Source organism: Nycticebus coucang, chromosome 7, assembly GCF_027406575.1.
Source record: "Nycticebus coucang isolate mNycCou1 chromosome 7, mNycCou1.pri, whole genome shotgun sequence".
NCBI classification, from domain to species: Eukaryota; Metazoa; Chordata; class Mammalia; order Primates; family Lorisidae; genus Nycticebus; species Nycticebus coucang.
In genome coordinates this window covers 5157123-5184636 of record NC_069786.1, presented here as the reverse complement: position 1 = coordinate 5184636, position 27514 = coordinate 5157123, and the positions used below count along the sequence as shown (strand labels likewise).

The 27514-nt window shown below is 45.6% G+C and overlaps 1 protein-coding gene across 4 annotated transcripts in view; it reads left to right on the top strand.

Moving 5' to 3' along the window:
• The window catches only part of DLGAP2 (DLG associated protein 2), a 594688-nt gene that overhangs the window by 528081 nt on the left and 39093 nt on the right, over window positions 1–27514 (top strand). For all 4 annotated transcript variants that reach the window (XM_053598123.1, XM_053598120.1, XM_053598122.1 and 1 more), the window contains 3 exons: window positions 5742–5953; window positions 16288–16435; window positions 18658–18877. In XM_053598123.1, coding sequence (XP_053454098.1) covers window positions 5742–5953; window positions 16288–16435; window positions 18658–18877 — 580 coding nt within the window. The remainder of the gene's footprint in view (window positions 1–5741; window positions 5954–16287; window positions 16436–18657; window positions 18878–27514) is intronic.

Sequence of the window (27514 nt, the reverse complement as noted above, 5' to 3'; positions counted from 1 at the left end):
TGGATAAATCATTCTTGAAAAAAAAAATTGTTCATTAAACTTGTGCAAACAAACAAACATACAGCTTCTGTCAGGCTATTAGGATGCCCAAATCCTACAGAATACGAGCCAACTCTCTGTAAGTGGGATTTCATCATGGTTCCAACAGTCAGTGTCACTGGCGACCCATCGCTACAGATGCTCCCAATAGGTGAGGATAGAACTGCCCCAGGGGTGCGTCCCTGCAGTGGCTCCAGAGGCCACCCCAAGACAGCCGTCCTTGATGGTGGAAACCGAGGCTCAGAGCCCAGCACACCGGCCTCTCAGCCGCAGCCATGGCGGTGGTTGCTTGGTGTTCACACGTAAGACGCACACACTTGTCCAAGCAGGAGACATTTCCCTGAGGGAAACACAGCTTTGGATGAGAATATTCATCCTCCATTTCAATACCTGAAAGAGAATATTATTATAAAATCCTGGCCCTTTTCACCTGTGCTTTGCTGTTTCAAAGAAAGACAGAATATTTTAATATGCAGCATTGAACTGCCCCTACAGCACGAAACAGGATATCAAAATGTATGCTAATGTCAACCTTACAAAAATGCCTTTTTAAAAAATACTGTGAGTGTCACTCATCCCTGTATGCAAATAGATTATCAGGGTGATGGGTGCCACTGGACACAGCAGAGGCTGCAGATTGGGCTTGCAGAGGCCAGTCACTGCCAAGTAGTCCATTCATTCATTCCCTGGGAAACCAAAGAATGTCCAGGACGTTTGGCCACCCCCGCCTCCGTGTTAGGCAGCGGGTCAGTAACAGTGACAGAGGGAGAAAGATGTATTTACTGAGCACAGTGATGTCTCTCTTCTGTCTTTCAATGTTCCTCAGACATATGCTTTGGAATGGATGTTGGCTACTTGAATTCATCCTTTGAAATTGACTGTGTTTGACACCCTTTCTGTATTGAAATTTCTCCTGTCAAAGACTGCAAAATTGGCTTCCTAAATCAGAAACAGAAACATACAAGCTGGTCTCATTTGCTAGTTAATTTGCAGGCTGCTGGAAAAAAATCTTTGTTTTCTTATGGAAACATGTTTTTAATTCACAAGAAATCCCAGGAATCTCTCCCCTGATGGCAGATGGGCTGTGGCTGTGTCTGTGCCAGCCAGCCTCAGCCTGCTTCCTGGAAGGCTCCGACAACGCTGGCCAGGAGAGGCACACGTGGACTTCCCACCTCCGCTTCTGCCCTGGCCTTCTGCTGGTTGAACTCACATTAATTAGACTCAGAGCTTGCCTGGGGAAGCCTCCCTGGCCCTGGCCCTGGCCCTACTCTCAGCTGAGAGCATCCATGGACCCTTCTGCTAACCCTTCACCCTAGCCTCACCCTAGTTACACTACAATTTATTTTATTTCACATCCAATGCCGAAATGAGTGTCATTGAGGGCTACAGCTTCTCCTAAATTAAATATACAGCATTTTATATTACAAAAGCAATATGTGGTCCATGCCAACAAGTTGGAAAATAAGAGTATAAAGAAAAATACTGGAGTATGGTGCCCCATGATCACATTAATGTACACAGCTATGATTTAATAAAAAAAAAGAAAAGAAAGAAAGAAAAAGAAAAATACTGGGAAAGCCTGGACACCACCACCCCCCAGCAATGACACCTGCGCCACATCTCCCCTCTGCCCCTGCACCTGGTTCGGACACACCTATCTGAAATGAAAAGAACACGGAGTGTGGACCATCCTGCACAGAGGCCTTCCTGGGAGCATCTGTCCCCAGCTAAACACTTATTCTTCTGCAGTGTTATTTTTGGAATGGTGGCCACGGTATGGTTCTAATACATATTGTAAACCATCCCTATGATCACATGTCTTCATGGCTTCCCCTTCACCCCAGAGGACAATTCCCCAAGCCCTGGCCCCAGAGCTCATTGTCTGTGTACACCTTTCTGGGAAGGAAGTTGCTGGGACCGCGGGTGTGAGCAGGACACAGCCTTCTGAAAATTGCAAAAAGACAGGGCTATTCACCACCCATTTCCCTGGATCATTCTCCATCCTGGCAAGTTCTTCATGTGTGTCAATGTTGAAAACTGACTTTTTTTAAGAAAACAAACAGATAAGAATTGTTAAATGCCCCCAAGAAGTTAATTTATCATTCTTCATTAATCATCACTTCTTTTTCCATTGCTCAAATATCCTCCTTGTCAGGAAATGATGTCTTCTATGAAACCAAAACTCAAATGGACAAAATTTGGACAAAACACTGGCAAATTCAAGCCTGTTTCTCAGTTGCCAGGTTTTGCCTTGAGCTCCTGCAGTAACCGCCCAGGGCTTCATCTCGTTCCACCTGCCACCTCCGCTGCTCTGTGTCGTGACATGTGGGACTTCGTCCTCGACCAGATCATTAGCATCCGCAGTCCACCTCCTCCAACCTGCGTGGGGAGGGTACAGGGCTCAGGATCATAAGGCCTCGGGAAACCCAGCTGGGAAGGTCTGGGGGCAGGGTGTGTGGTGAGGGTCCTCCTTCAGGTCTCAGGCCTCCTGGAATTGGAGTGAGGGGATAAGAACCTAAATCTCTCCACTTGTCACACCTGTCACCTCCTCCTTATCATGGCGTCTAGATCCTCTGGAGCCCCAGCCTACAGTGGTACTGCTGTGAGCACCAGTGTCCCTGGGCCAGCTTGTGTGCTGTTTCAGAGAAACAAAAGCTAGAGATGTGACCTCTCTCAGTTGTCAGCCTCCAGTGCCTCAAGGAGCTTTATGTCATTGAGACGGGTGGCAAGGAGAGTCCCCCCTACTCTGAGCAGGCTGGTTCCCCTGACCCTCTCCCCGCTCCTATCCCAGCCTTAGAGAGAGAAATGTCATCAGGGCAGATCAGGGTCACAGCATGCCATGTAGGGGAGGAATTTGGGGCTTCCAACCAAGAAGCCTTCCCCCGTCTATGAAGACCCTTCCAGAAGTGTGGGGCCAGTTGGCTCCTGGGCAGCGTAACACTGGAAGGAAAGACATCCTTTTTAGGACAATGCAAAGACTATATCTCAGTATCTGAATATCCTACAGTGGCATAAAAAACCAACTCAGAAGACTTTATAAATATGGAATTTTATTATTTTCTTTTTGTGTAAGCAGCATTTTTGGAGAGTGTCCTTTCCAGCGTGAAAAACACGCCACATCGGTTCCTCTGCCTGACGGTGCAGTTGCTGTGTGATGTTTCTGAGTTCTCTACACTCAGCTGTTGTGTGCTGTGCATTTTGCTTTTATAAATGTGAATTTCGTCTATGGACTCCACTTCATCCATAGCCTTCAGGTGACCATTCAGAGCTAATGGGATCCTGGGAAAGGAAACTCACGCCTTGCACTGCATGGGGCAGCTGACACTGTTGTAAACAGGGTTCAGAAAGCTCCATGGTTTCGGGCTTGTGGTAGGTCAATGACAGAATACAGATCTGCTTTGCCGTCTTTATGGTGTAATTGCCCCTCAAACTACAGATGTAACACAAAAGCATTGAGCAGGCGCTTGGGGGGGCCCTCCTGGTAATAATATGTTTCACGCCCAGGAGTTCAATTGTGTACCCAGCAGATAGAGAACACATACAGGGGTTCAGTTCTGTACCAAAAAGGTAGGTCTGTAACACATACAGGTGTTCAGTTGTGTACCCAGCAGGTTGATAACATGTATAGGGGTTCAGTTTTGTACCCACCAGGTAGATACATAATGTGTCCAGGTGTTCCGTTCTCTACGAAGCAGCATGTTGTGACTGGGCTCCGTATCCCTTTTCTTCTGTGATTATAGGAGTTTTGCATATATGGTATAGTTTGGTTTCCACTCTTTTATTAGCTGCAATTAAGGGATAAATGTATAATAACAAGCATTTTCTTCCTTATTTTCTTCTTCTTTTTTCTCCCTTTTCTTTCTACTTTCAGTTTTCTCAAATTTTAAATTCCTTTTATACCAAAAGGAACCAAATCTAAATGTTAGCAGTGGTTTGTTTTACTTTTGTAACATTTTCTGTCAGGGTTCCCTGTGGGCTCTGGACTTGACGGGGGGTCGACAGGGGAGACGAGATGACGCTGGGGGTAAATAACGAGACTCTGCACCAACCTAATGTATAAAACCTGGGGACCCTAGAGAGGCATATATTGACTCACAATGGCAGATTGAGACAATGCAGCAGCCCTCTGACTCCTCAGAAACCTTTATTGATTTCTAAGAAAAAGAATTGTACACTGTGGTGGGAATGCACACTAATACATTCCTTCTGGAAGGATGTTTGGAGAATACTTAGAGACCTAAAACTAGACCTGCCATTCGATTTTACAATTCCTTTACTAGGTCTATACCCAGAAGACCAAAAGTCACAATATAACAAAGACATCTGTACCAGATTGTTTATTGCAGCCCAATTCATAATTGCTAAGTCATGGAAGAAGCCCAAATGCCCATCGACCCACAAATGGACTAGCAAATTGTGGTACATGTATACCATGGAATATTATGCAGCCTTAAAGAAAGATGGAGACTTTACCTCTTTCATGTTTACATGGATGGAGCTGGAACATATTCTTCTTAGCAAAGTATCTCAGGAATGCAAGAAAAAGTATCCAATGTACTCAGCCCTACTATGAAGCTAAATTATAGCTTTCACATGAAGACTATAACCCAACTATAGCACAAGACTATGAGGAAAGGGCCAAGGAAGGGGAAGGGAGGGGGGAGGTTAAGGTGGAGGGAGGGTAATGAGTGGGGCCACACTTACGGTGCATCTTAGAATGGGTATAGGCAAAACCTACTAAATGCAGAATACAAATGTCTACATACAATAACTAAGAAAATGCCATGAAGGCTACGTTGAACAGTTTGATGACAATATTTCAGATTGTATATGAAACCAGCACATTGTACCCCTTGATTGCACTAATGTACACAGCTATGATTTAACAATAAAAAATAAATAAATAAAAAGAAATTGGAAAAGGAAAACAAAAAAAAGAATTTGTACACAGATGCGAAGGTGTCAAATTTAAAATAGAATTAAAAGAATCCCAAGCCCCCGGGAAGATTGGGTAAAGAGGAAATGGCTAGGTAATTGGGAACACAGCCTAGCGAGTTGCCAACAACGGCCCATGTTGCATTTAGAAAAGGGCAAGGGTGGGCGGCGCCTGTGGCTCAGCGGGTAGGGCGCCGGTCCCATATGCCGGAGGTGGCGGGTTCAAACCCAGCCCCGGCCAAATTAAAAAAAAAAAAAAATAAAAATAAAAATAAAAAGAAAAGGGCAAGGGAAAACAAGTTTCCTATCCTCAGGGCAGACAAAACAGCCTCTCTAATCTAACTGCCGGTTAGGAGTTTAGAGGCTTAGTCCCGCCCGCCTGCTGACTCTCCACTCAGTGAGGGTTGGAATGGCTTTGCCCTGTCTGGGATAAGCCCCCGGGATGGCTTTGCCCTGGATCAAGGGGAAGTGCTCCACAGAGAGATTAGCCTGTCTGCCTCCCACAGTTTTCTCACTTTTTTCACAATGCTTAATCTATCAGTTTTATAATGGGAACAAACCAACAATTTAATATTAATCCTTTCAGGATTAAAATGGCAGAGTGCTAAGAAGCATCTGCTTTTGTGTATCTAACTTTAAGTGGTAAATGACCAAAAAGAGCTGAGTTGTGTCTTCACGGAATTGTAGAATATGTCCCCCAGAGGAGCCAGTAACCCCACTCTGCATGAGGAGCCTGACAGTGTTTCGTGTTTCGTGTTCTGTCCTAGGTGCCTCAGGATGAGTGGGGAGGGTACCCCGCCACGGGCAAAGAGGAGGAGATCCCCTGCAGGAGGATGCGGAGTGGGAGCTACATCAAAGCCATGGGGGACGAGGACAGCGGGGAGTCGGACTCCAGCCCCAAAACATCACCTAAGACGGCCATGCGGCCGGAGCCCCTGCTGAAGTCCATTGGACAGAGGCCACTTGGAGACCACCAAAGGTGAGGGAGATGAACTGCTTTTCCTCTCGGAACATGTCTTTCCTGTTTCTTTTCTTTTCTTGTTCTTTTTTCTTATTGAGACAGAGTCCCATCCTATTCCCTGAGCAGAGTGCGAAGCCGTCATAGCTTACTGCAACTTCAGACTCAGGCTGTGGGCATCCTATTGCCTCAGCCTTGCGAAGCTGCTGGGATTACAGGCGCTCGCTGTGGCACCCGGCTGGGTTTTTCATTTTTTTAGGAGTTGGGGTCTTACTCTTGCTCAAGCAAGTCTCAAACTCCTGAGCTCAAGCAATTCTCCCTCCTCAGCCTCCCACAGTGTTGGGATTATTGGCACAAGCCACCACACCTGGCTTTTTTTCTTTTTTTTGAGACAATCTCACTTTGTCACCCTTGGTAGAGTGCTGTGGCATCATAGCTCAGAGCAACCTCAAACTCTTGGGCTCAAGCTATTCTCTTGCCTCAGCCTGTCAAGCACAATGCCCGGCTATTTTTTAGAGACAGGGTCTCAGTCTTGCTCAGGCTGGTCTTGAACTCGTGAGGTCAAGTAACCCTCGGGCCTCAGCCTCCCAGAGTGCTGGGATTACAGGTGTGAGCCAACACGCTCACCCCTTTCTTTGCTGTTTCTAAACATCTCTCCCCTTGACTAGCTCCTCTCCCCAGGCACTAGTGTCAATTTAAACCAAACTCCCAAGTTGAAAATATCAGACCCCTAACCATCAATTTTCAAGTCATTTTTTTAAAAAAGAGAAATTAGACTTTTGGTTACTTACTTTTAAGTAGTAATTAAGGAAATCTGCTTGGGTAATTTCTATGTCAAATATTAGAGTCAGTGTGACCCACCGACTCTTTCAGGTCATTAGAATCACTGTCCCCAGCATGAGCATCTGTTTCTGTCTGTGTGAACGCATGCAGTGGGGCACGGGTATGTGTGTCTGTGCACGTGCACATCCTGGTGGGGTTAAGCGCCTGTGGACATCATGGCAGGGATAAGTGCCTTTCTAGGCCACAGTGGAGGGGAGGAGGTGGACAAGCTTCACAGATATAATGCCATGTGCTTTATATAACTGTCCAAAGATTCAGTATGAATAAATCTAACTGATTTCCAGTTATAAAAAGGCAAAACTCTGGGAGACCAGCTGTCCATATGAACAATGGAAATACGACTTTTGGGCTCACCGGGCACATTATGGTGCATCCCCAGTCCCAGCAGCTGGCTTGGGTGTGAATGCTGGAGCTGCCTGGCAACTCCTCCTTCCCCACCAAAGCCCATGTGTTGTCCTGCGTGGACCAAAAATGCCAGGGTGGAGAACCCATCAGAGCTCTGCCAGAGTTGCTTGCAGGGCCATTAACGATCAGGCACGCACGAGATAGTGCAGCTGCAGATGGAGGTATTGTCTGTGCACCATTCTCTATCCATCCCATGCTGGTGTGACTTCTCCTGATAAATCCAAGAATTCATTACTATTAGCTTGCGGGATAAAGAATTGAAATTTCCAATTACAGCTATGTCTCACAAACCTTATAAATCAGAACTTGATAAATCTGAGCCATATTTTTTTACCTAGTTCAGCTAAATTCAAGAGCTGTTGTGTCAGAATGCTGCACAGGAAGTGCCCCAAGCCCTGGGCCCCTGGCACCCAGGCCTGTCTCCACTCTGTCCTACAGAGAGGATGCTCAGTTGATTAGTGAAAGGTACAGGAAGAGACACTGGGAACAAAGCCAGGGTCTGGCCCCAGAGAAGCACAGACTTGTTGGAAGGAATTGGGGAAAGTGTTGCTAGGCTGAGGAACTCTTAGGAAGCTTTGTGGGTCAGGTGTGCAGAGAGCAGGGGCAAGTCAGCTGACCCCTGTGCCTCAGCAGGGGAGGATTGGGCTGGACATCATCTCACCCACCTTATGTTGGGGGCACTTAATGGCATAGTTGAGAATTATGAATTACTTGAAACCTCCCCTCAGGGGAAGAAACGCCCCCAGGCAGCAGTTGTGCTCAGCAGGTCTGGGGCTCTAACGTCCACCCTCAAGCACACAGGGACAGGAGCTCCAGGTGTGTGGAGGGGGAGAAGGCAGTGCTGGGCTGGAGCTGGGACGATGCCTGTGGCTGAGGCTTTGCTATGACCCTGTGCTGATGGGAAGCAAGGAGCTTGAGCTGTATCGGGTATGGAAGGAAGGCCCTGGAAAGGTTTTAACAGTTGGGACTTCAGTGCCCATTACAGGGGCCCCGATTGGAGGCTGCTGCTGTTTGGAGCCCGAGATATACCTCTTGGGAAATGACTTGTGCTTTCTACAGGATGGATCAGTTCTGCAGGGCCTGGGGACAGGGTGGACACCACACACTGCAGTCTTCTCTGACCCACTGGCCCCACACTGGCCCTCAAGGTGATGTCAGCTATGTGCTGACGACTCAGGCTTCCCCTGTGTGGGCTCCTCACAAGTGTGTGGGCTCTTTGGTAGTCTCTCTGCTGCTCTCCTGAGTACAGCCCTTTCTTAGCAGCACCTGGGCTCTGAGCTGAACACAGCAAATGCCCACACTTCTTACATGTGCTGGGTGAACACTCGCACTCCAGAAACGCCCCCAGCCCACTCCCTCACCCACAGTCAGTAGAACCTTCATAGCTGACCCCTCCCCAGACTGACCACCTCCTTGAGTTGACCTAATTTCCACAGTCTGGACATGTGCCACACGTACATATCAGCACAATAGGCCTAGTTCTTTATGTTGACCACTTCTGTGTGTTGACCAGTTTGTTATAGTCCCTTGGTGGTCAAATCACAGAGGTTCTACTGTATTTCAGTTCTTACAATGATTTCTGAGTGGCCCCTCCCTACCTGGGCTCTGTTGGAGTCTGGGTGTTCAAAGCACCGTAGAGCTATTTGGATGGCAATGAGAAGTTGTGAGAGAAAAACCTTTCAGCCCATTGAGTGGCCAGCAGTGTGCTTAACAGTGGGAACGTGCTTATGTTACTCATCAGTAATGCCAACAGTGTTCATGGGAGACGTGTTATCTGACATCATGCACGCGTGCTGCTCTGACCCTGAACTGCAGCACCAAGTTGCATCGGACAGCAAAACTTGGACACAGAGTCAGTACACAGGGTGTCTGGCTAGATCCAGCCATGCTAGAAACGGCTGTGCTTCCTCCACTTGTCATCCCTGGCTGCTTCCAAGGCAGAGCTCAGTAGCGGTGAAGGAGGCCACAATGGCTGAAAGGCCTTGTCTAGAGGAAAGTGTCTGAGTGCCTCATAATCTAACAGAGGCCATAGACTTTGGACGAATATGCGGAGGGTCACAATTTCCAACTGTACAATCCAGTCCTATCCTAGAGGACACATAGGGCATGCCATGTGCAGGAGAAACAAGTCGCATTGATTCACTCATGCCTTATTGGTAATGTACGGTGAGTCCATGGTTGCTGGGGTGAGCACGGGGTCTCATTGACCCACTCAGGCCTTGTTGATGATATAGGTTGAGCCGTGGCTCTGCTGGGATGAGTACAGGTTGGTGTTGACCCACTCACGCCTTGTTGGTGATGTAGGTTGAGTGCATGGTTGGCTGGGGTGAGCTCGGGGTCCTGTTGACCTACTCATGTCTTTTTGGTGATGTAGGTTGAGTGCATGGTTGGCTGGGGTGAGCACGGGGTCGTGTTGACCCACTCATGTCTTGTTGGTGATGTAGGTTGAGTCCATGGTTGGCTGGGGTGAGCACAGGGTCATGTTGACCCACTCACACCCTGTTGCTGATGTAGGTTGAGTGCGTGGTTGGCTGGGGTGAGCTCGGGGTCCTGTTGACCTACTCATGTCTTGTTGGTGATGTAGGTTGAGTGCTTGGTTGGCTGGGGTGAGCACGGGGTCCTGTTGACCCACTCACACCCTGTTGCTGATGTAGGTTGAGTGCGTGGTTGGCTGGGGTGAGCTCGGGGTCCTGTTGACCTACTCATGTCTTGTTGGTGATGTAGGTTGAGTGCATGGTTGGCTGGGGTGAGCACGGGGTCCTGTTGACCCACTCATGAATTGTTGGTGATGTAGGTTGAGGCCATGGTTGGCTGGGGTGAGCACGGGGTCGTGTTGACCCACTCAGGCCTTGTTGGTGATGTAGGTTGAGTGCATGGTTGACTGGGGTGAGCTCGGGGTCATGTTGACCCACTCGTACCTTGTTGGTGATGCAGGTTGAGTGCATGATTGGCTGGGGTGAGCACGGGGTCCTGATGACCCACTCATGTCTTGTTGGTGATGTAGGTTGAGTCCATGGTTGGCTGGGGTGAGCACGGGGTCATGTTGTCCCACTCATGTCTTGTTGGTGATGCAGGTTGAGTGCATGGTTGGCTGGAGTGAGCATTGGGTGCAGGCAGCATGGGTGGAATTGGAGAGCATGACACTGAGTGAAACGAGCCAGACATGGAAGGACAAATACTGCACCTTTTCACTTACACATGGACTCTGAAGCAGTTGAACTCTCGGAAGCAGAGAGTGAGTGGAGATTACGGAGGCCAGGCAATGGGATGGGAGTAGACTGAGTAGACAGCACCTCACACAGGAGGAAGAAGTTTTAGTTTTGTAAACGGGGCAGAACATTGTAAAGGCCTAGCTGCCGAGGCCTCCTCATGGCTGCAGGGCTTGGGAGTGAACCCAGAGCATGAGAACCCAAGAGGGAGCCAGGGCCTGGGATCCCCACATGAGCCCCATGTGGGGGAGCAGAGGTGTCCTCAGTGCAGCCAGACCAACCTCCTTCCCACCGACCCTGTGCCCCTGTCCCATGGACACCAAACAGGGACCCCAGGCACCCCTGGTGTCCAAGGGAAGCAAGACATGGAACTCATCTAAGCCAGTGGTTCTCAACCTTCCTAAAGCCGCAATCCTTTAATACAGTTCCTTATATTGTTCCTTGAGAAGTGGTGACCCCCAGGCATAAAATTATTTTCATTGCTACTTCATAACTGTAATTTTGCTACTGTTATGAATCACAATGTAAATTTCTGATATGCAGAAGACCCCCAAAGAGATAGCGACCCACAGATTGAGAACCGCTGATCTAAATTAACTTAAGTTAACTGGTATCTTGCCAGTGAATCTCACAAATAGACCATCTTTATTCTAGGGTTTAGGTTATACCCAAAAGACTGTTTCAAACAAAATCGATAACTCTAAAATTCTATTTACAATACAGTTGAAGAGGGCTCGGCACCCGTAGCACAGTGGTTACCGTATCAGCCATATCTACCAAGGTTGGTGGGTTCAAACCTGGCCCAGGCCAACTAAACAACAATGACAACTGCAACAAAAAATAGCCGGGCGTTGTGGCCGGCGCCTGTAGTTCCAGCTGCTTGGAGACTGAGGCAAGAGAATTGCTTAAGCCCAAGACTTTGGGGTTGCTGTGAGCTGTGACACCACGGCACTCTACCAAGCACAACATAGCGAGATTCTGTCTCAAAAATTAAAAAAAAATACAGTTAAACAGAACTCATTTTAATAGTGCACAGAATATTTTCCCCTTTTGGCACCACTGAACTTTCCCAGCAGGAACCAGTGGCAAATCTTTTAAGATGCCGAAGGAAGGATTTAAAAGATAAAAAATCGAAGGAATGTACACTCATCTCATAAGTGTTTCTATATTCTATATTCTCCTGTCGGTGTGTACAACTTCCACTAACATTAACAGTGTTTACAAATGCAAATATAATGGCCAGATGAACTTAGTGATTATACTTGAACTTTAATTAGGTAGGTATGGCTTAAGTTCTTGTCATCAATTTGTCACACTGGCACATGGACACCGGGGTTTATGCACCTTGCCCTCACTCTGCGTCTGGGAGATTCACTGCGTCAGCTGCTCCCTCTGCTTTTGTTAGCTGCAGGCCTGGGGGAGGTGGGTCTCTCAACTGGCTGTGGCCAGGCCCCCTTCAGAAGCACAGAACACAGAAGTCCTCCTGGGAAGGCTGCAGAAACTTGCTTTGAAAAGCTCCTCCTCTTGGAACAATGACAGAATTGCTCTATTGAAAACTGTTTCATCTTCTTGCTGTTAAACTGAGGGAAAGAAATCAGTCCTCTCATTCATCATTTAAAGTGCACACAGTTATACACACGAGCACTGTTACTTATGCTTTGCTGCATTCTCTAAAATAGTGCTCATCATTAGAAAGTCTTTCCCTCTCAAAGGAGAAATAAAGCAAATGAGCAAACACCCTGTCACACCCGTCCCAGTGCCTTGCACACACAGTTCCCAGCAGGTGTGTCTGCTGGTGAGGAAGGTCGGAGCACACAGTCTGTCTGCTGGTCAGACCTGCCCATATGAAAGCACCACTTAGAATAATGACCAACTAATTGAAATGCAAATTTCAAGTTACCACTAAATTCAATTTATTGCATTTTTAAATTACTTTATGCGTTAGTATTTAAAATACTTGATTTGCTTATATATTAGTGTTTGAGATACTCAAATAACCAATTCAATTTTGGTTGTAATGAAAGATAGACTTAATAATTTCATTTGGAAGCCATTGCTTTTTTCTTCCTGCTTAGTTGAATTAAAAAGTCAAAGCTCTAATAATTTTGGACATGGCTGAGTCATTCTCTAGTGAAGATAACACTTTACATTTTTAGAAAAAGGAGAGATTATTTTAAGGACTACTTGATATCATATGTAGAGATAAATTCTGATGGAGTAATGTATATGTAAGCATAACAAACATATATATACAGATGTGTACAGATTTGAACAGTCTATAACCTTGGCATGGAGAAGAGGTATCTAATCAGGATATAGTGTGAAGAAACTGTAACACATTGACCAATTTGAATTCTTAAAATTAAAAACATATTCATGATAAAAGCAAACAAACAAACTGTAAGTGCTGTCACGGGGTAAAACAATGATAAAAGCCTGGGAAAGAGTTTTTGAATATAAGGCCATATATATATAATGTTGCCTTATAAATCAATGAGGAAAAAATGAATGCCATAATGTAAAAATGAATAAAGGCCAGGAAAAAAAGAAGATTCAAATGAAATCAGAAATGAAAGAAACAATGTTATAAGTAATATCCCAGAAAAATATAATTACAAGAGATTATTGTGAAGCATTCTATGCCAAAAAACTGGATCACCTGGAAGAAATGGGCAAATTCCTGAAAACATACAAACCCACCCAGACTACATCATGGAGAAAGAGAAAGTCTGGACAGACTTATAACTAGTGTGTGACTCATCAATAATCATAACCTCCCCACAAAGAAATGCCAAAACCAGATGGCATCACTGATGAATTCAACCAAACATTTAAAGAATTGATGCTAATCCTTCTCAAACTCCTCCAAAAATTTGAAGATAAGGGAATACTTCCAAACTTATTTTATGAGGTCAGCATTACTATTATACCAAAGCCAAAGATTGTGACTCAGACTGGGATTTGCAAAATCATTCAGTGAATGATTTTGGACTTGTTTTTTTTACTGTTTGAGGTTCATTAAGGATAGAAAGAATTAGGTTGTACTGATTGAATTTGTTAGGTAAAGTCCCTTTTATAATTGTGTCCTGCCCCCAAGAGGTGTGCCATCCATTGTAACCCCCCAGCGCCCTCAATCCTCCCCTCTCCCTGTTCCCTCATTCCCTGCCTCCCACTTGAATTGATTCAATGCATGTTTTCTTGCCATTCTGACACCACCCTTTAAATAAGTCAAAAATAACAGAAAGTGAAAAGTGATTTACTTGCTAAAAAGAAAATCTGAAACACAAAGACAGCTTAGGTATAAATAATAATGAAGAAACTCTAGGCAAAATAGTAGTTTCTCTGTGGTGGGCCCATGGACTCACTCGGGCAGGCACTGAACAGGCTGTTGGCAGCTCTTCTGGGAAGGGCTGATGCCTCACTTCTTTGCAGAGCACCTGAGGTGCTGCCCAAGGAGACAGACCACAGCTGCCCCATGTCTTTAGAAGAAATGGTACCAGAAGCCAGATGGGGTTAGTCACCCCACAGAGGGCTTCCTGGCCATTTGTCTTACCTGAATTAACTGGAACCCACAACCCCTGAGGGAAGCAGGCCCCGAGTCATTATTGTTTCCGTCGTAAAAAAGAAGGACTCAGCCAAGAATATGAGCAGTGAGGATAACCTCCAAGCCCATCTTCTGACCTCAGCTCCTCTGTTCTGGACCCACCTCCCTATAGCTTCTGGGCTACAATTTGAGTGTAAGATGGCAAAAACGCCTGATTTTCATCTCTGTCACCATTCAAGTGGATATCACGAGAGTCTATTGAAGGAAATGTTTGGAAGATCCTGGAGAAGCAATTTCCACATCCTCCTGGGGTTTTTGTTCACCACTTGAAAAGCAGATGGTAACAAGAATCTCTCCTGAATGCACAGATCTGACAATCTGTTGAGACCAGCCTGTACTTGATGCATTAGCTTCGGAAACTTGCTACATTCCTGTTTGCCTAAAATGCCCTTTTTAGGATGATGGATCTTGCCATTTTGAAATTTGAGACTTTTCTGCCTGTTCATTTCAGTGGCGGTCTATCCTGCAAGCTGGTGACCTGCCACAGAGCACATAGCCCCTCTGACACCCATCCAAGCCACACAGAGTAAGGGGCAGCCCCAGAAGCAAAGTGAACAGCTCTCCCCTGCCCGAGTAAAGCAGAGACTGCTTTTGTGTATGTCTGAAGTTCTGATTCATCATATAGTTGTAACAATACCTTCCAATTTTTTAAAAATATGACACAACAACATATGCAACAAAAAAGCAACATATGCCAAATTTGGAATTGAAGGTCTTGACGCTCCAATTTCAACATCCTCTGGGGCTGGGGGGCCTGGATGGCTCCTACCCTCTCAGGCAGGACCATGTCTTCCTCCTGAAACAAGGTTAATAACAACACTCTCCTCAGAGAGTCGTAGCCAGCGTCAAATGAGATAAGGAAAATGAAAGTGTCGTGTGGACCATTAATCCCTGCTAACCACGCCATGTCAGGAGAGGTTATAAACTGAAGGTACCACTGAGACCTGGGTTTGTTCTGGAAAATTCCTTTCAAATCTACATTGTGAATATATGTTTCACTTCAATTGATAAATGGCATAAAACCAAATGTAGCACCCTCCGTATCTTACATACAAAAGCTTTTTTGAGATATAATTTACAACATACAGTTCACCCAATTCAGGAGTGTTTAGTGTATCCACGGAGGTATTGGGCCATTTTCTTCCCCCAAACTGCCCCTGCTCATTAACCAGATTCCCCACTTGTGCCCCAGCCCCTGGCAGCCACTAACCTACTTTCTCTCTGTCGTGTAAATGGAATCCTACAATATTTGGTGTGTGTATGTGGCTACTTTTACTGAGGACCATGTTTCTAAGAGCTTCACTTAATAAGAATTTATTAAAAGTCCCATTTTTTTCTCTGATGTGCCATTTTTAATGAGAGAAGTAAACTACAGAGAAAAATCACCCCAAGATCTTACTCTGCAAAGGAAGAGTATACTCCGACACCATGGGGCCAGAGTCGGCCACCTACTATTTACATTTCTGGGTATAGGCTCGTGCAATGTTTTAATGTATTTAATGTTCCTACTATGGTATAAAAGAGGAAGGAAGAATGATTAGTCATTTCTGTTCACATTAGTCTAGTTTTGATTTTTTTTTTTAAATAAAATGACTTTCACTGCATGGGGGTAAGTGAAATAGGGTTTATTAAATAGGGTTTTATTAACTAGAAATTTAAGCTAAGCTGGACTGTCCACCTCCCAAATTTCCTCAGGGTTCTCTCCTACTTTTAACATTTTACAGAACGTCAAGGAAGAAGACCAGAGAGCATTGATCTCTAAGGGAGTTTGGAAGAAAGTGATCAAACAAATGAACGTTTCCTCCATCTGCTTCTAGCGGCCCAGGTTGCATAATCCGGGCATCTTTGCATAAGTTAAAACTGAAAGTGAACGTTTTGTTTCCTCTTTCATTTTTCTGAACGTGTAAAGTTGCCAATAAGCTAACATGATATTTATGAGGCTCTCGGAGCTTTTGGCTTAAATTCAGGAGCAGCGTTTGCCATTATGCATATGAGTTACTGGTGCCTTCAGCACTTTTTTAATGCGGAATGATCCTAATTTCACTACCTGGCCATAAAAGCTCAGGCTTCAAAGGTAGTTTTGTAAATAGCTTCCCTATTACTTTTGATGAAATTCACATTTGTGAATATGAACCTGAGAATATTTACATAAGGCAGAGTTACCCATCAAGAGGCAAACATTCAGCTGGAAATTTTATAACAGCCTCTCAGTGTGGGTTGGAATAATTACTCTCATCTCTGCCCCCTCCCCGGAGGTTCACAGGATGCCTTTTCTCCTTTCCTTTCTCCCGTAGCCAGAGCTACCTGCAAGCTGCCAGTGACGTGCCTGTTGGTCACAGCCTGGACCCTGCTGCCAACTACAACTCCCCAAAATTCCGTTCCCGGAACCAGAGCTACATGAGGGCTGTCAGCACCCTGAGCCAGGCCAGCTGCGCGAGTCAGGTGGGGAACTCTCTGTCCCTCCCCAGATCCAGGCTGCAGAGTCCGGTGGGGAACCCCTTGCCCCCCAGAGTCAGACTTCAGAGTCAGGTGAGGAACTCTCTGTCCCCATCCCCTGGGTCCAGGATCCTAGGTTCAGGGGGAAACCCTCTGTCCCTCCCCTGGGTCCAGACTGCAGGCCCAGGTAAAGAATGCTCTGTCCTCCCCCAGGGCCCAGGCTGCAGGGTCAGGTGAGGAACCCTCTGTTTTCTCCCACTGGCTTCAGAGTCAGGTGAGGAACCAACCCTTTGTCCCCACCCCCTAGGTCCAGGATCCTAGGTTCAGGGGGAAACCCTCTGTCCCTCCCCTGGGTCCAGACTTCAGGCTCAGGTAGAAAATGCTCTGTCCTCCCCCAGGGCCCGGGCTGCAGGGTCAGGCGAGGAACCCTCTGTTCTCTCCCACCGGTTTCAGAGTCAGATGGAGAACTTTCTATCCCTCCCCAGGTCTGGCTACAGGGCCAGGCTATGCCGGGGAGAAACAAGCCCTTGTCCCCACCTCTCATGTGCAGACCAAGGTACGCAGGAGACTCCTACCTGGCCTTAGCCTGCCTGAGTGAAAGCCTGTGAACTTGAACCATTTCCACATTAATGTCTTCTCAGCAAGCAGTGAATGGTGAGATGGGCATCTCAGCCACCTCCTTGACTTAGCACAGACTATCTTCTTTACCAGGATTTTTTCCAATGAAACAGGCCAGGGAAGGGCTCTGCCACCCGGCTTTCAGCCCCATCTCCAAACTGTACCCTGGAAAGTCCTACGAGAGGATCTGAGTGTCAGCAGCAGTGTCTGGTGCTGCCCAGAGAGCCAGTTCCTCAGGCTCATACCCAGGGCAGGACCTTCCTAGGCACCGTGGCCCCAAGTAGGATCTGTGGTGTCCTGGAGCCTTCATGTGCTAATCAGACCCTGAGACAGGGAAGCCTCGAGGGGAAGGAGCCCTGTAACCCCCACACACACACCCAAAGGGTCAGCCAGAGAATGTGCGATGGAAGAAAGAACAGGCCTTGTTCATTCCAGTCACCCTGCCGTGCAGGACAGATGTGCGTAGGATTTTATAATTTTAATTAAGCACATTGCTTATTTACTTTAGCTGCCTTTGGAAATAGCGCCGGAACTAACCTTGGGTCTGTGATGTGGAGTCACAATTATGAGTGTGGGCTCAGGTCACAGAGTCAGGGTCAGTGTTGGTGTCCAGTGGAGAGGGAGGGGATGGCACTTGGTTTTAAGGGAAAACTGGGCAAAGGCAGAGAAGTGAATGTTGCTGACAGAACATGCAGATGGGTCTTCAGATGCAAATTTGTGCTCTTGAGACAGGAACCCAGGCCCTGCTCGGGGCTCGCCCCTGGAGAAGTGACTTCCCGTGGAGGCAGGTACAGTGAGGCGAGGTCATGACAGAAGTCATGGAGCGGCTTGTCCAAGCCCAGGCCCATGTGCGCCTGCCCCACCCCCCAAACCCAGGGTAACTTAGGGTGACTCTATACCTGGAAATTAAATCACAGGCTGGAAAATACTTGCCTTCTGTGCTAAACTATCAAATGAAGTGAGTTATACTAATAGTCTAGGCTAAAGAAGGTGGGGGGAGCCTAGAATGTAGACAAAGCAAGTTCACTGATACCATTTCTGTCTCATCTGGACTTGGGTTTTGTGCTGCTGCGAGGTGAGAAGGAGGGGAGTTTAGGTGCCAGGTTTGTGATCAGTTTCCGTGGCAACAAGGAGACACAGCCTCTCCGATCCTGTGGAAGAGCTAAAAGTAGCTGAAGCACTCACACAGCCCCCGTCCCCAGAATCTGTGCCGTAAATAGCTTGGAGAGGTGAAGGAGGCACTTGGGGAAAAGAAAGGGAGAACGTGGTTTGAGCACTTGCTTGGTGCCAGGTGCTCACTGAGCTTTTAAAAGCACCGTCTCTCTTAAACTTGGCGACAACTGCCAGCCGTTCCTGCAGGTTTGCCAGTGGGCCCGTGGAATTTCATCAACACCTTAAAATTGGCTGTTTACCTAAGTGCTCTGCATGAGAAAGCCCCCATGAGCTAGCTCCCCAGCTTAGCAGCTTCCCCGTGCTGGTTTCAGATTGTGCTGAAAATACTGCACTGCCAATGGGTGTCGTGGGATGAGCCTGCTCCCCCTCTGGCTCCGTAACATGGCGACGGTGGCTCCGCTGGGCCCCGGCATCAGATGAGCTGTTGCTTGTTCCAGGTGAGTGAAGCAGAGATCAACGGGCAGTTTGAGTCGGTGTGTGAGTCCGTCTTCAGTGAAGTCGAGTCTCAGGCCATGGACGCCCTCGACCTCCCGGGGTGTTTCCGGACACGGAGTCACAGTTACCTTCGCGCCATTCAAGCCGGCTACTCCCAAGATGATGAATGTATCCCCATGATGACAGCTGCTGACATCACCTCCACCGTCAGGTCCGCCACAGGTAAAAGAACACCCCCTCTGACCTTCCTGGGGGAAATCTGCAGGAGTGCTTCAGACTGCATCTCTGGAGGAGCGGGGCATACCTGCACCACTCCTTGACTAATTTCCTCTCCAGACATTTGGTGTCTTTTCCTAATTGCATTTGTTACCTTGTTCCATTTGCATGCTATTTGTGTCTTTTATAGATAACCTTCCTTTTTCTTAGAAGGAAATCTATTGTCAAGGTTTCTTATAAACAAGTCTAACTCTGTTGCAAAGTTTCGGACAGGAGAAAAAAAAAGTAAGTGCTAACATTTGGAAGGTGACTACATTTTAAATATCAACGTTTAGATAGATTGTGGTGATATTTCATTTGATATATTCAGTGACTCCATGCCCAGCCTGAATCTGGGCAGACAGATCTGTAAATGTGATTCATTGCTGACAAGAAAATCAATTGTTCATGTCAACCCACTAATCATCTAAGGGCACTAGGATTCAGCCTCACAATTTTCTTTTGTTCTCATAGAAAACCATGCCCACTCCTTTGAAAATTTAATACCTAACCTAAATATCCTGCCTAATATTTTCACTGCATTATTTATGTATAACTCCATGAAGAATCATAGCCTCAAGGAACCCATGAAACACAGCAAGAGATAAAGTTTGCCACATGTGAAGGCTGAGGCAAGAGGCTGTGAGGAGCAGGATGCCTTGAGTACCGCAGGGGACAGAACATGCAGATGGAGCAAAGGGGTTTGAGGGACAGTTCTGAGATGAGATAGAACAAACTCTGGTCTAAGTAGCATTAGGAGCACAAGATGTGTAATGAGAGTGAGAAAGAAAAGCTGGGAGGGGCTGCGGCATCCCACCCAGGGGGAGGCCTTGGTCTCCTTAATGCTGACATCAGCAAGAATCCCAGGAGATGCCCTTACAGAACTGGCATCACTGTAAAGTCGCACTCTGGCTGCTCTTTGAGGGGGAAGTGTTTCCTAGGAGAGTCTTCAGACTGAAGGAAATGAACTGGATTCAAACCACATCCCATCCGGTCATTACGGTAAGATTGTGGCCTCGTTAACTTTTCAAGCTCTCAGTTTTTTGAGGTTTCAAACAAAGTAGCAATCTTGGATAATTTATTCAAATAAGCTTAACAATTATTTTTCAAAGAAAGTTGTGGACCTTTGGTGTGGTTTTTATGTGGCTTCATGGCACCTGAGCAGTGGTTTTGTTGATGCACCGTGGACCTTCGTGAGATGTGCATCAGACCCCAGTGCACTCCGCCCTCTGTGCAGTTTGTGGGGACAGAGAGCAGTGCCGAAAGCCTGCATGCACAGACTCTGATCACCCAGCTGGCCATGGGGCACTGTGTGGTGGTGGGCAGGCCCTCGGCTTGGCCTCTGTGGCTGTCCTCCTGGGTGGCCTGTTCTGCTGGTTCCCACCCTCTGGTAGGTTTGCAGATCAGCTCTCACGGCTCTGCCCTGAAGTGAAAGAACAATGTTAAGATGGAGTAAATTGGAAGAAAGGAAGCAATGAACTTTACTGAAGTCACTGCATTCAAAGAACACGTTAGGAAATCATTACTCGTATATTCACCAATATCTGTTTAGGTCTCTTATAAGCAAGTGAACAATTAGGCACATTCATGGTCTTCAGAAATGTTTTGCAACAATAATTACCTAGTAGAAAATGACTTTATTGTTTTAGGGCTGTGATTATAGAAAGAATAAAAATAAAACAGATTTCATGGAGATAAAATCCAGTGCCACAGTCAGACTAAAATCCTAATTTATGTATATACAATTTTTACTGCATACATTTTGTATTCTAAAAATGTACACTAAATAAGCTATCCAAAAATGTTTCTATTTGAAGTTTCTACTGGATCTTGGCCCGGTTATGGTCGAGCTTCCCTCTCGACCATGTGGGGTGCGTTAGTGTCTGTGGATCAGATTAGGAAAGACATGGAGAACGGAAGGAGGTGCGCTTAGGACTGCCGAGTTACAAATGACCATTTTGAAGAAATACAGGTACAGGTTGATCATTGATCTCCCCTGGTCCTGTTTTACTCTAACTATTGTATAGTAAATATTTATAATCTTTCTTTACAAAATAGGATTTAGATGGCATGTAATATAGTCTACTTAATAAGATTATGAAAAATACCAAAGAAATGAAAATCCCTATCTGAAAAAACAAAATTACAGAGGAAACCCAGCAAAATAAAGGGGATAGAAATGTCTGAATAATCACTAGAGCTGAACTTCAAATCTGAAACAGAGCTTCCTGTCAGCAATCCAAATGGATTTCAATCATTTTCTACTTAAGTACTTCATACCTTTGTATCAAATACTTAGAAATCCATTTACCAACAATAACATTTAATAGCTATCTTTTGTCGACATACAGAAATGTGTGTGTTAAGGGAGACGGATTACTTTGACAAATTGAGTTTTTTATGGTGTTAGAACTAGCTCTTGAAAATAAATCCAAGATGTTTTCAAAAACATTACAAAGTGATTATTTTAAAGAATAAGATTCACTTAAGCACGTCTCTTTATGTATTTTTGAAAAATGAAAGTTGGTATTATTATCAGATTATCTCACCTTATATAAATCCAAATATATAATTTTAATATTCAAATAATTTTAAAAGTATTATAAAATGTATGCATGAAAGATTTATTTCATGTATGTATTATACAATCTATTTAAAACATCAACGGATCAAGATTCCCTGGGTTTGCTTGGCTGGGGGACCCGAGTTCACCTGTTTCTTCCCTGACCCTTTGGAGGCAGCTGGTGACTCAGCTGAGACAGACTCTTCCAACCCCATCCCCTGGGGAGTGAGAATAGGCTACACCGTAGTCATAAAATAAACGTTCCTCCGTCCAACTGCTTCTCTAGTTATGAAAAACAGGACCTGTTGATTAGTGCCCTCTCCTTAAATGAAGTGGTTTTGAAAACATCTAACTTTCATTTCACACATGGTCTCCTTCTTATCTGTGAAATGATTTATTGGACAGATTTACTTGTCTAAATATGCCTTTCACCCGATTTTTCTAGAGAGGTAATATTATTGATATCGTGAAGGAAAATGGTGTAAAATTAGATTATAATGATTTTTCTCTGGGTCAGAAATTGTCTCAACATATCACGCAACTGATTCAAGAAATCATTAAAACGGAGGAAGGATCTATACCAAGCATGGTGGAGAAATAGCCCCAGACTTATTTTTGTGTTATTGATTATATTTCTATAGTAACTTGTCTCTTAAAGGAGGAAAAGTATCTCTATATTTCAGTATTTTGAATATTAGAGGGGGATAATCAGTTTTTAATACTATGATTTTTGTTTGTTTTTAAATTTTACTTCTTTGTTGACCTGTGTCTACTTGCAGAAATATGACTATGTAGTTAATCCTCCCGTTTTTACTCTTTTATAAATAAAAGACCGTATTTTACATAATGTTACCTCACCCTATTCTATGTGGCTGTGCTTTGTTCTTCTACTACCAAGATGTGCAAGAAATAACACGTCATTTTTTAAAAATCAGAATAATTTTAATTCCAAATCCCACCCCTCTTGCCTGGTGTCCAGGAAATTCAGCTGCAGTCATTTTGGGGTGAGCACAGGGTAACACCAATGCCAGGAGCCCCAGGAGGCTCCGAGGCACCCAGAGAACTCCCTAGGCAGAGACCATCCATCCATACTGGCTGCCCTGAGATCTCAGAGGCCCCTCTGTATGGGGAACCCCTCTGAGCCTGTTGGGCCTTCACGAGGTGCTGTCAGATGGGGGCCTTGTGTCATGCTGGTCAGAGGCACATAGCCTGTCCCCCCTCACCTTCCCGCCTCTGAGTCCCACAGTCCTTCTGTTCATTCCAGGCCTTGGCAAGGACTAGAGCAGGGGGATCTTTGCCAAGAGAGAGACTGTCCTGGGTTTAGCTGTCCCCAACAGAAAACTCTGAAAAGGGGAACCCCTGAGCCTCCTTGAAATGGGAGGAAAACATACAACAGCAAACCACAGCTTTACTCTGCACATGGAGTGGCGGCAACCTGCTAGCTGGTTACTGCTCAGGCCCCATCTGACAGGAAGTCCATAGTGGCTGCTAATTGCAAAATCATTGCCTGTGACCCTCCAAGATCTAATTTTGGTTCTCTGGAAAGGTAAAAATTATTTAGGTAGAATGAATTGAATTTGAGAAACTGTTTTTCTCTAAAACTTAAGATGTCCAAAAGCTGAAGATACATGTCAAAGAAATTTTTTAAATCAAGGAAAAATCTCCATCACTAACTTCTTTTCACTTTTTACCCAACACCCAAGGTTCCGTGGGAGCTCACTACATGCAATATATTTTCAGTAGTGGTATTAGACAGAATTTGTTTAGGACATTTCAGTGTGCCCAATATTGAAGCATTAGATTGAACCGAGATTGATTACTCTTAAATTAATCAAATCGAAAATTAATTTCAGCCCCTTTTCAGTCACCAAAAACGTAGAGCAGTAGATACAATTTTGGTGAGTTTGGTTTATGGTTTTAGGGACTTGGGTTATAAAGTTTGTATCACTTTTGACACTTTCAAATGACACAGAAGGTGGTGAAAAAGTGTAGTAAGGAAATAGTTAACGGAGAAAGTAAATATATATGAATGTATTTCTTTTGTAAATAATTACATTAGATTTATTTCATTTTAACATAGCCATTTTATGTAGGACCATGCTGTTCTTTATAGACACAAGTGATGGGCAAGTTTGAAAAGCCCAGGAAGTCCATCATGGAGAGTATTTATACCACTGTTTGCTTATTATTTTTTGGAAGCCAAGAAGGAAAGAGATAAGGAAGAAAGAAATCATTGATCCTATCAAATGTAACCACAAGAGTGAGTAAGATGAGAAAGAAGATTCTTTAGCTAAGACAACTAAAAGTCTGTTGTCAGTGTAGGCAACACACATTTCACCGAAATTCTAGACAACAATCCCACACTGTGAATGTGGGGTGAGGTCACATTTCCAATTCTTCATGTCATCAGGATGTGCTTTTATCTCTTTCTCTAACAGAAACTGATATTTCCTTTTGTATTTCATTGGTTTTTGGCAGGTCGTTACTTCACTATCACTTTGATCAATCACACAATCAATTGAATAAATTCACAATTATTTACTTAGTGCCTAAGGTCTGTAAGATCATGGAAACATGTTTCATGAAATGAGAAGAAGCAGAATTTGAAAGAGATTTGGAAGCTCAAACATATACACCAATAGATAATCCTCACATTCAAAATTGCTGTATTAATACCTGCCGGTCAACATTAAATCCCTTCTTCTAAACTAATGTTGAATTATTAAAAATCATTCTAGGATTCATAAAATGGTCAATACTCCTTTGTGTTTTGAATACTTGGGGATAAGGTTGGGTCTCAAATTTTAGCTATGGAGACACAGGAGTTACTTCCCACACAGTCTTTTCTATAGGCCGAGGTTTATCTGGGTGCAAATGTTGTAAGAGATGTGTGTTATATGGCACAAGGGGAGAACAGAGATGAATTATTTGACATTTGGGGCTGTTCTGGGGCAGGCACTGGGCGCACTTTCAAAAGATCCGCAGAGTCTGTGTCTGCTTCACCGGATGCAGAAGACGGAGCTCAGGGGCAGAGTGTCTGGGGCAGACCTGTTGCTAATGCTTTCAGTGCTCCACGGGGTTTATGGATTCTCTGCAAACCCTCAGAAATCCCATGTTTTCCTCCCCAGCTCTGCCCCCCAGCAGGAGGGCCAGGAGCTGAGGACAGGAGTCTGAGGCTAAAAGTCCTGACCCAGTAGATTCTGTGGGACCTTTCATGAAGCACCCTCTGGCGGACAGGAGTGGCCACTTCCCTCAGAAGCCCAGATCTCCAGGGTTGTGTGGGGAGCAGCTCACCGCTCCCCAGGAGCCCTTGATGAGGGACCTCCGTACCTGACTTCCGGTCAGGCCTCAGCCCTGTTATCAAAGGGACGTGAAGCTCTCGGCACACGGCAGAGGCTAAGAGCCCCCCACATGGTGAGGCAGCTGGGGTCCCTCCAGCCCCGGGCAGGGGGACATAACCCCTTCTGGAGAACGACCTGCCTCAGCCGTCCCCCTCCCACTGGGGCCTCCCTCTGTCTGGCCCCCAGAGCTATTCTCTCCGCCCTCCGCCTTCTACGTGGTGAATTTTGTGGATGATGCCTGATTTACAAGGCAGCTGCCAGGCTGCAGAAAAGGTCTGGGCTTTATTCTCCATCTGGATTCATGCTGATCAGAAGCATATCTGAACAGTAACAAACAAAATAGGATATAGTCCTGTGCGTGTAAGCCGATGTGTGTCAGTCTCCAGCCCTCACATGAGCAGGACTTGGAGCTGCCCTGAGGACCAGACTGGGTCTCAGCGGCCCCACACGCCAGGAGTCCATCTGCCTAGTGATGTGCTCTCTTTTTCCTCCGGAATTAACTTAGCTTTCTCCTAGTCATGAATTCCTTAGCATGTCTGGAATTAAGAGATTTGTGCGTCTTTTTAAAAATAATTCCACAAGCCTGGTGCTAACTGAATACTTAGGTAGACCCTTGATTTAGACAGAAAAAGAGGAGACTGGTTTTATACACACTGAGCTTCTTTCCTGAAGCCTTGCGTGAAGCTGCGCTCGGCGTCTGTCTTGCGCCCACCACGTCGGCATCCTGCCGTGAATGTGTTAGCCATTTACTCTGTGCCTTCTCAGCCTCTGTCCTGCTAGAATCCAAGTGCCGGCCCGGCAGGGATTTTCTCACTGCTGCGCTCCCAGTGCCTGTAATTGTGCTTGGCATTCAGGAGACATTCCATAAATATTTGTTCATGTCTTTAATGAAAACAGTGGACAAATGAATGAATAAACAGGGTTTTCTCTACTACCATGTTAGTGCTGATGCCGGCTTGCACATGACTTTGATTTTATGAAGATTGTTTGTGAGTTTCCAGGAAAGCAGAGAAGAGACAGAGAGCAAACCCCTGTGTCAGGCCCGCAGCACCCAGGAGGTACAGGGGACACGTAAATCCGTGAATCAGCCCTCGCGATGAAGGACACAGAACACCTTTGCAGTTCATTGTAGAACTTGCATCATTTGTTTCTCCAGCTTCTAAAGTCAAGCTCAGACTGTTTTTTAATGAAGAATAATATCTGAGACAGGACACAGTAAGGGGAGCCGCTGTAGAGTGCACCCTGTGAGCACTCGCTGAGAAGCACAGTGACCCCCCATCCCCCCGGGTCTGTGTCACACAGGCAATGTTGTCCGAAGGCTGTACCACAGATGATTCATGGTGCAATTTTTGCGACAACCTTTCCTGTCATTGTGCCTTTTGCCAGGGGCCTGTGAGGGACGTAATTTCCCTGAGACCCCACAGGACAGACGCGTTAGGAGCCCCTAGTGTTCAGGGCACGTGATCAATGGGGAATGTGAAACAAATCTGTAACAGCCAGGGCGAGGGTATGCAGGACGTGTCAGGTGGGGGTCATCCTGTGTATGTTGTGCGTTGCAGCACTATGGGGGGGGAGGGTGCAATGGCCAGCTCTTCTTCTGCAGGACGTCAGCAAGTGCCTGGGGTCCCCAGCTGGCTCCCAGGTCCCTGCCCAGTCAGCCCACCCACAGGCCTGCAGCTCTCCGGAGGCTGCCAGCTTGCCACCCTATGAGTCGTTCAGCCAGCTCAGGGAGACAGTGCATACTGACGCACACAGACTCTAAAGTTCATAGAGAGGACTCGGGTCCAAGGATACCGGATTTATTGGTGCACCTGACATCAGCCTTCCAACTGGACCGTCTGGATGAGGCATGGACAGAGGCAATTTAAAAGGCTTGGTTTGGTCTCGGGGGATCAATACCTGTATTTTTTTTTTTCATTATAGTCACCTTGGGGTTATAACCATGTAGACCCTATTGTAGGTTTGGGAGCCTTCTACCTTTCTGATCCAACTTGATAGGAGAAGTAGATGGTATTGAGGATATATTAATTTCACTTTGAAGCATCAGTCAGAATTAAAACTGTGTACTGTTTTTAATCTTGTAAGGAGAATGTGCATTATGGTTTTATTGAATTTTTTTATTGACATTCACTTTGTTTTCCTTAGTAACTTCAGATATGTGAACATACCAACAGCTACGCACTCATCATTTGCCATAAGCTCCTATGAAAAGCATGAAATAAAACAGCACCTGTAGCATTAGCCCTGTCTCTAAATCTCAGCAATAAAAATGTCATTCTGGTTCAGCTTTAGTGTAGACTTCATCCACAGTGAAATGTCCTCAGTAAAGCTAAGCACACACATCTCACATACACTCCCAAACACACATACATTCACACTCACACACACGCCAATACACTTACACTTATTCTAATACACACACACTCACACATACACATGGACACTCAGAGTCTCACACATGTGCACACACTCACGTATGCTCTCACACACACATCATAAATGCCACCTTCTGTACAATTCTCAGCTTCTCAAAACACACCAACATCACCCAGTTACTGGTCTGTCAACATTCTCATTGAAAAAATTATTCTTTTTTTTTTTTTTTTGAGACAGAGTCTCACTTTGTCACCCTCGGTAGAGTGCCGTGGCATCACACAGCTCACAGCAACCTCCAACTCCTGGGCTTAGGCAATTCTCTTG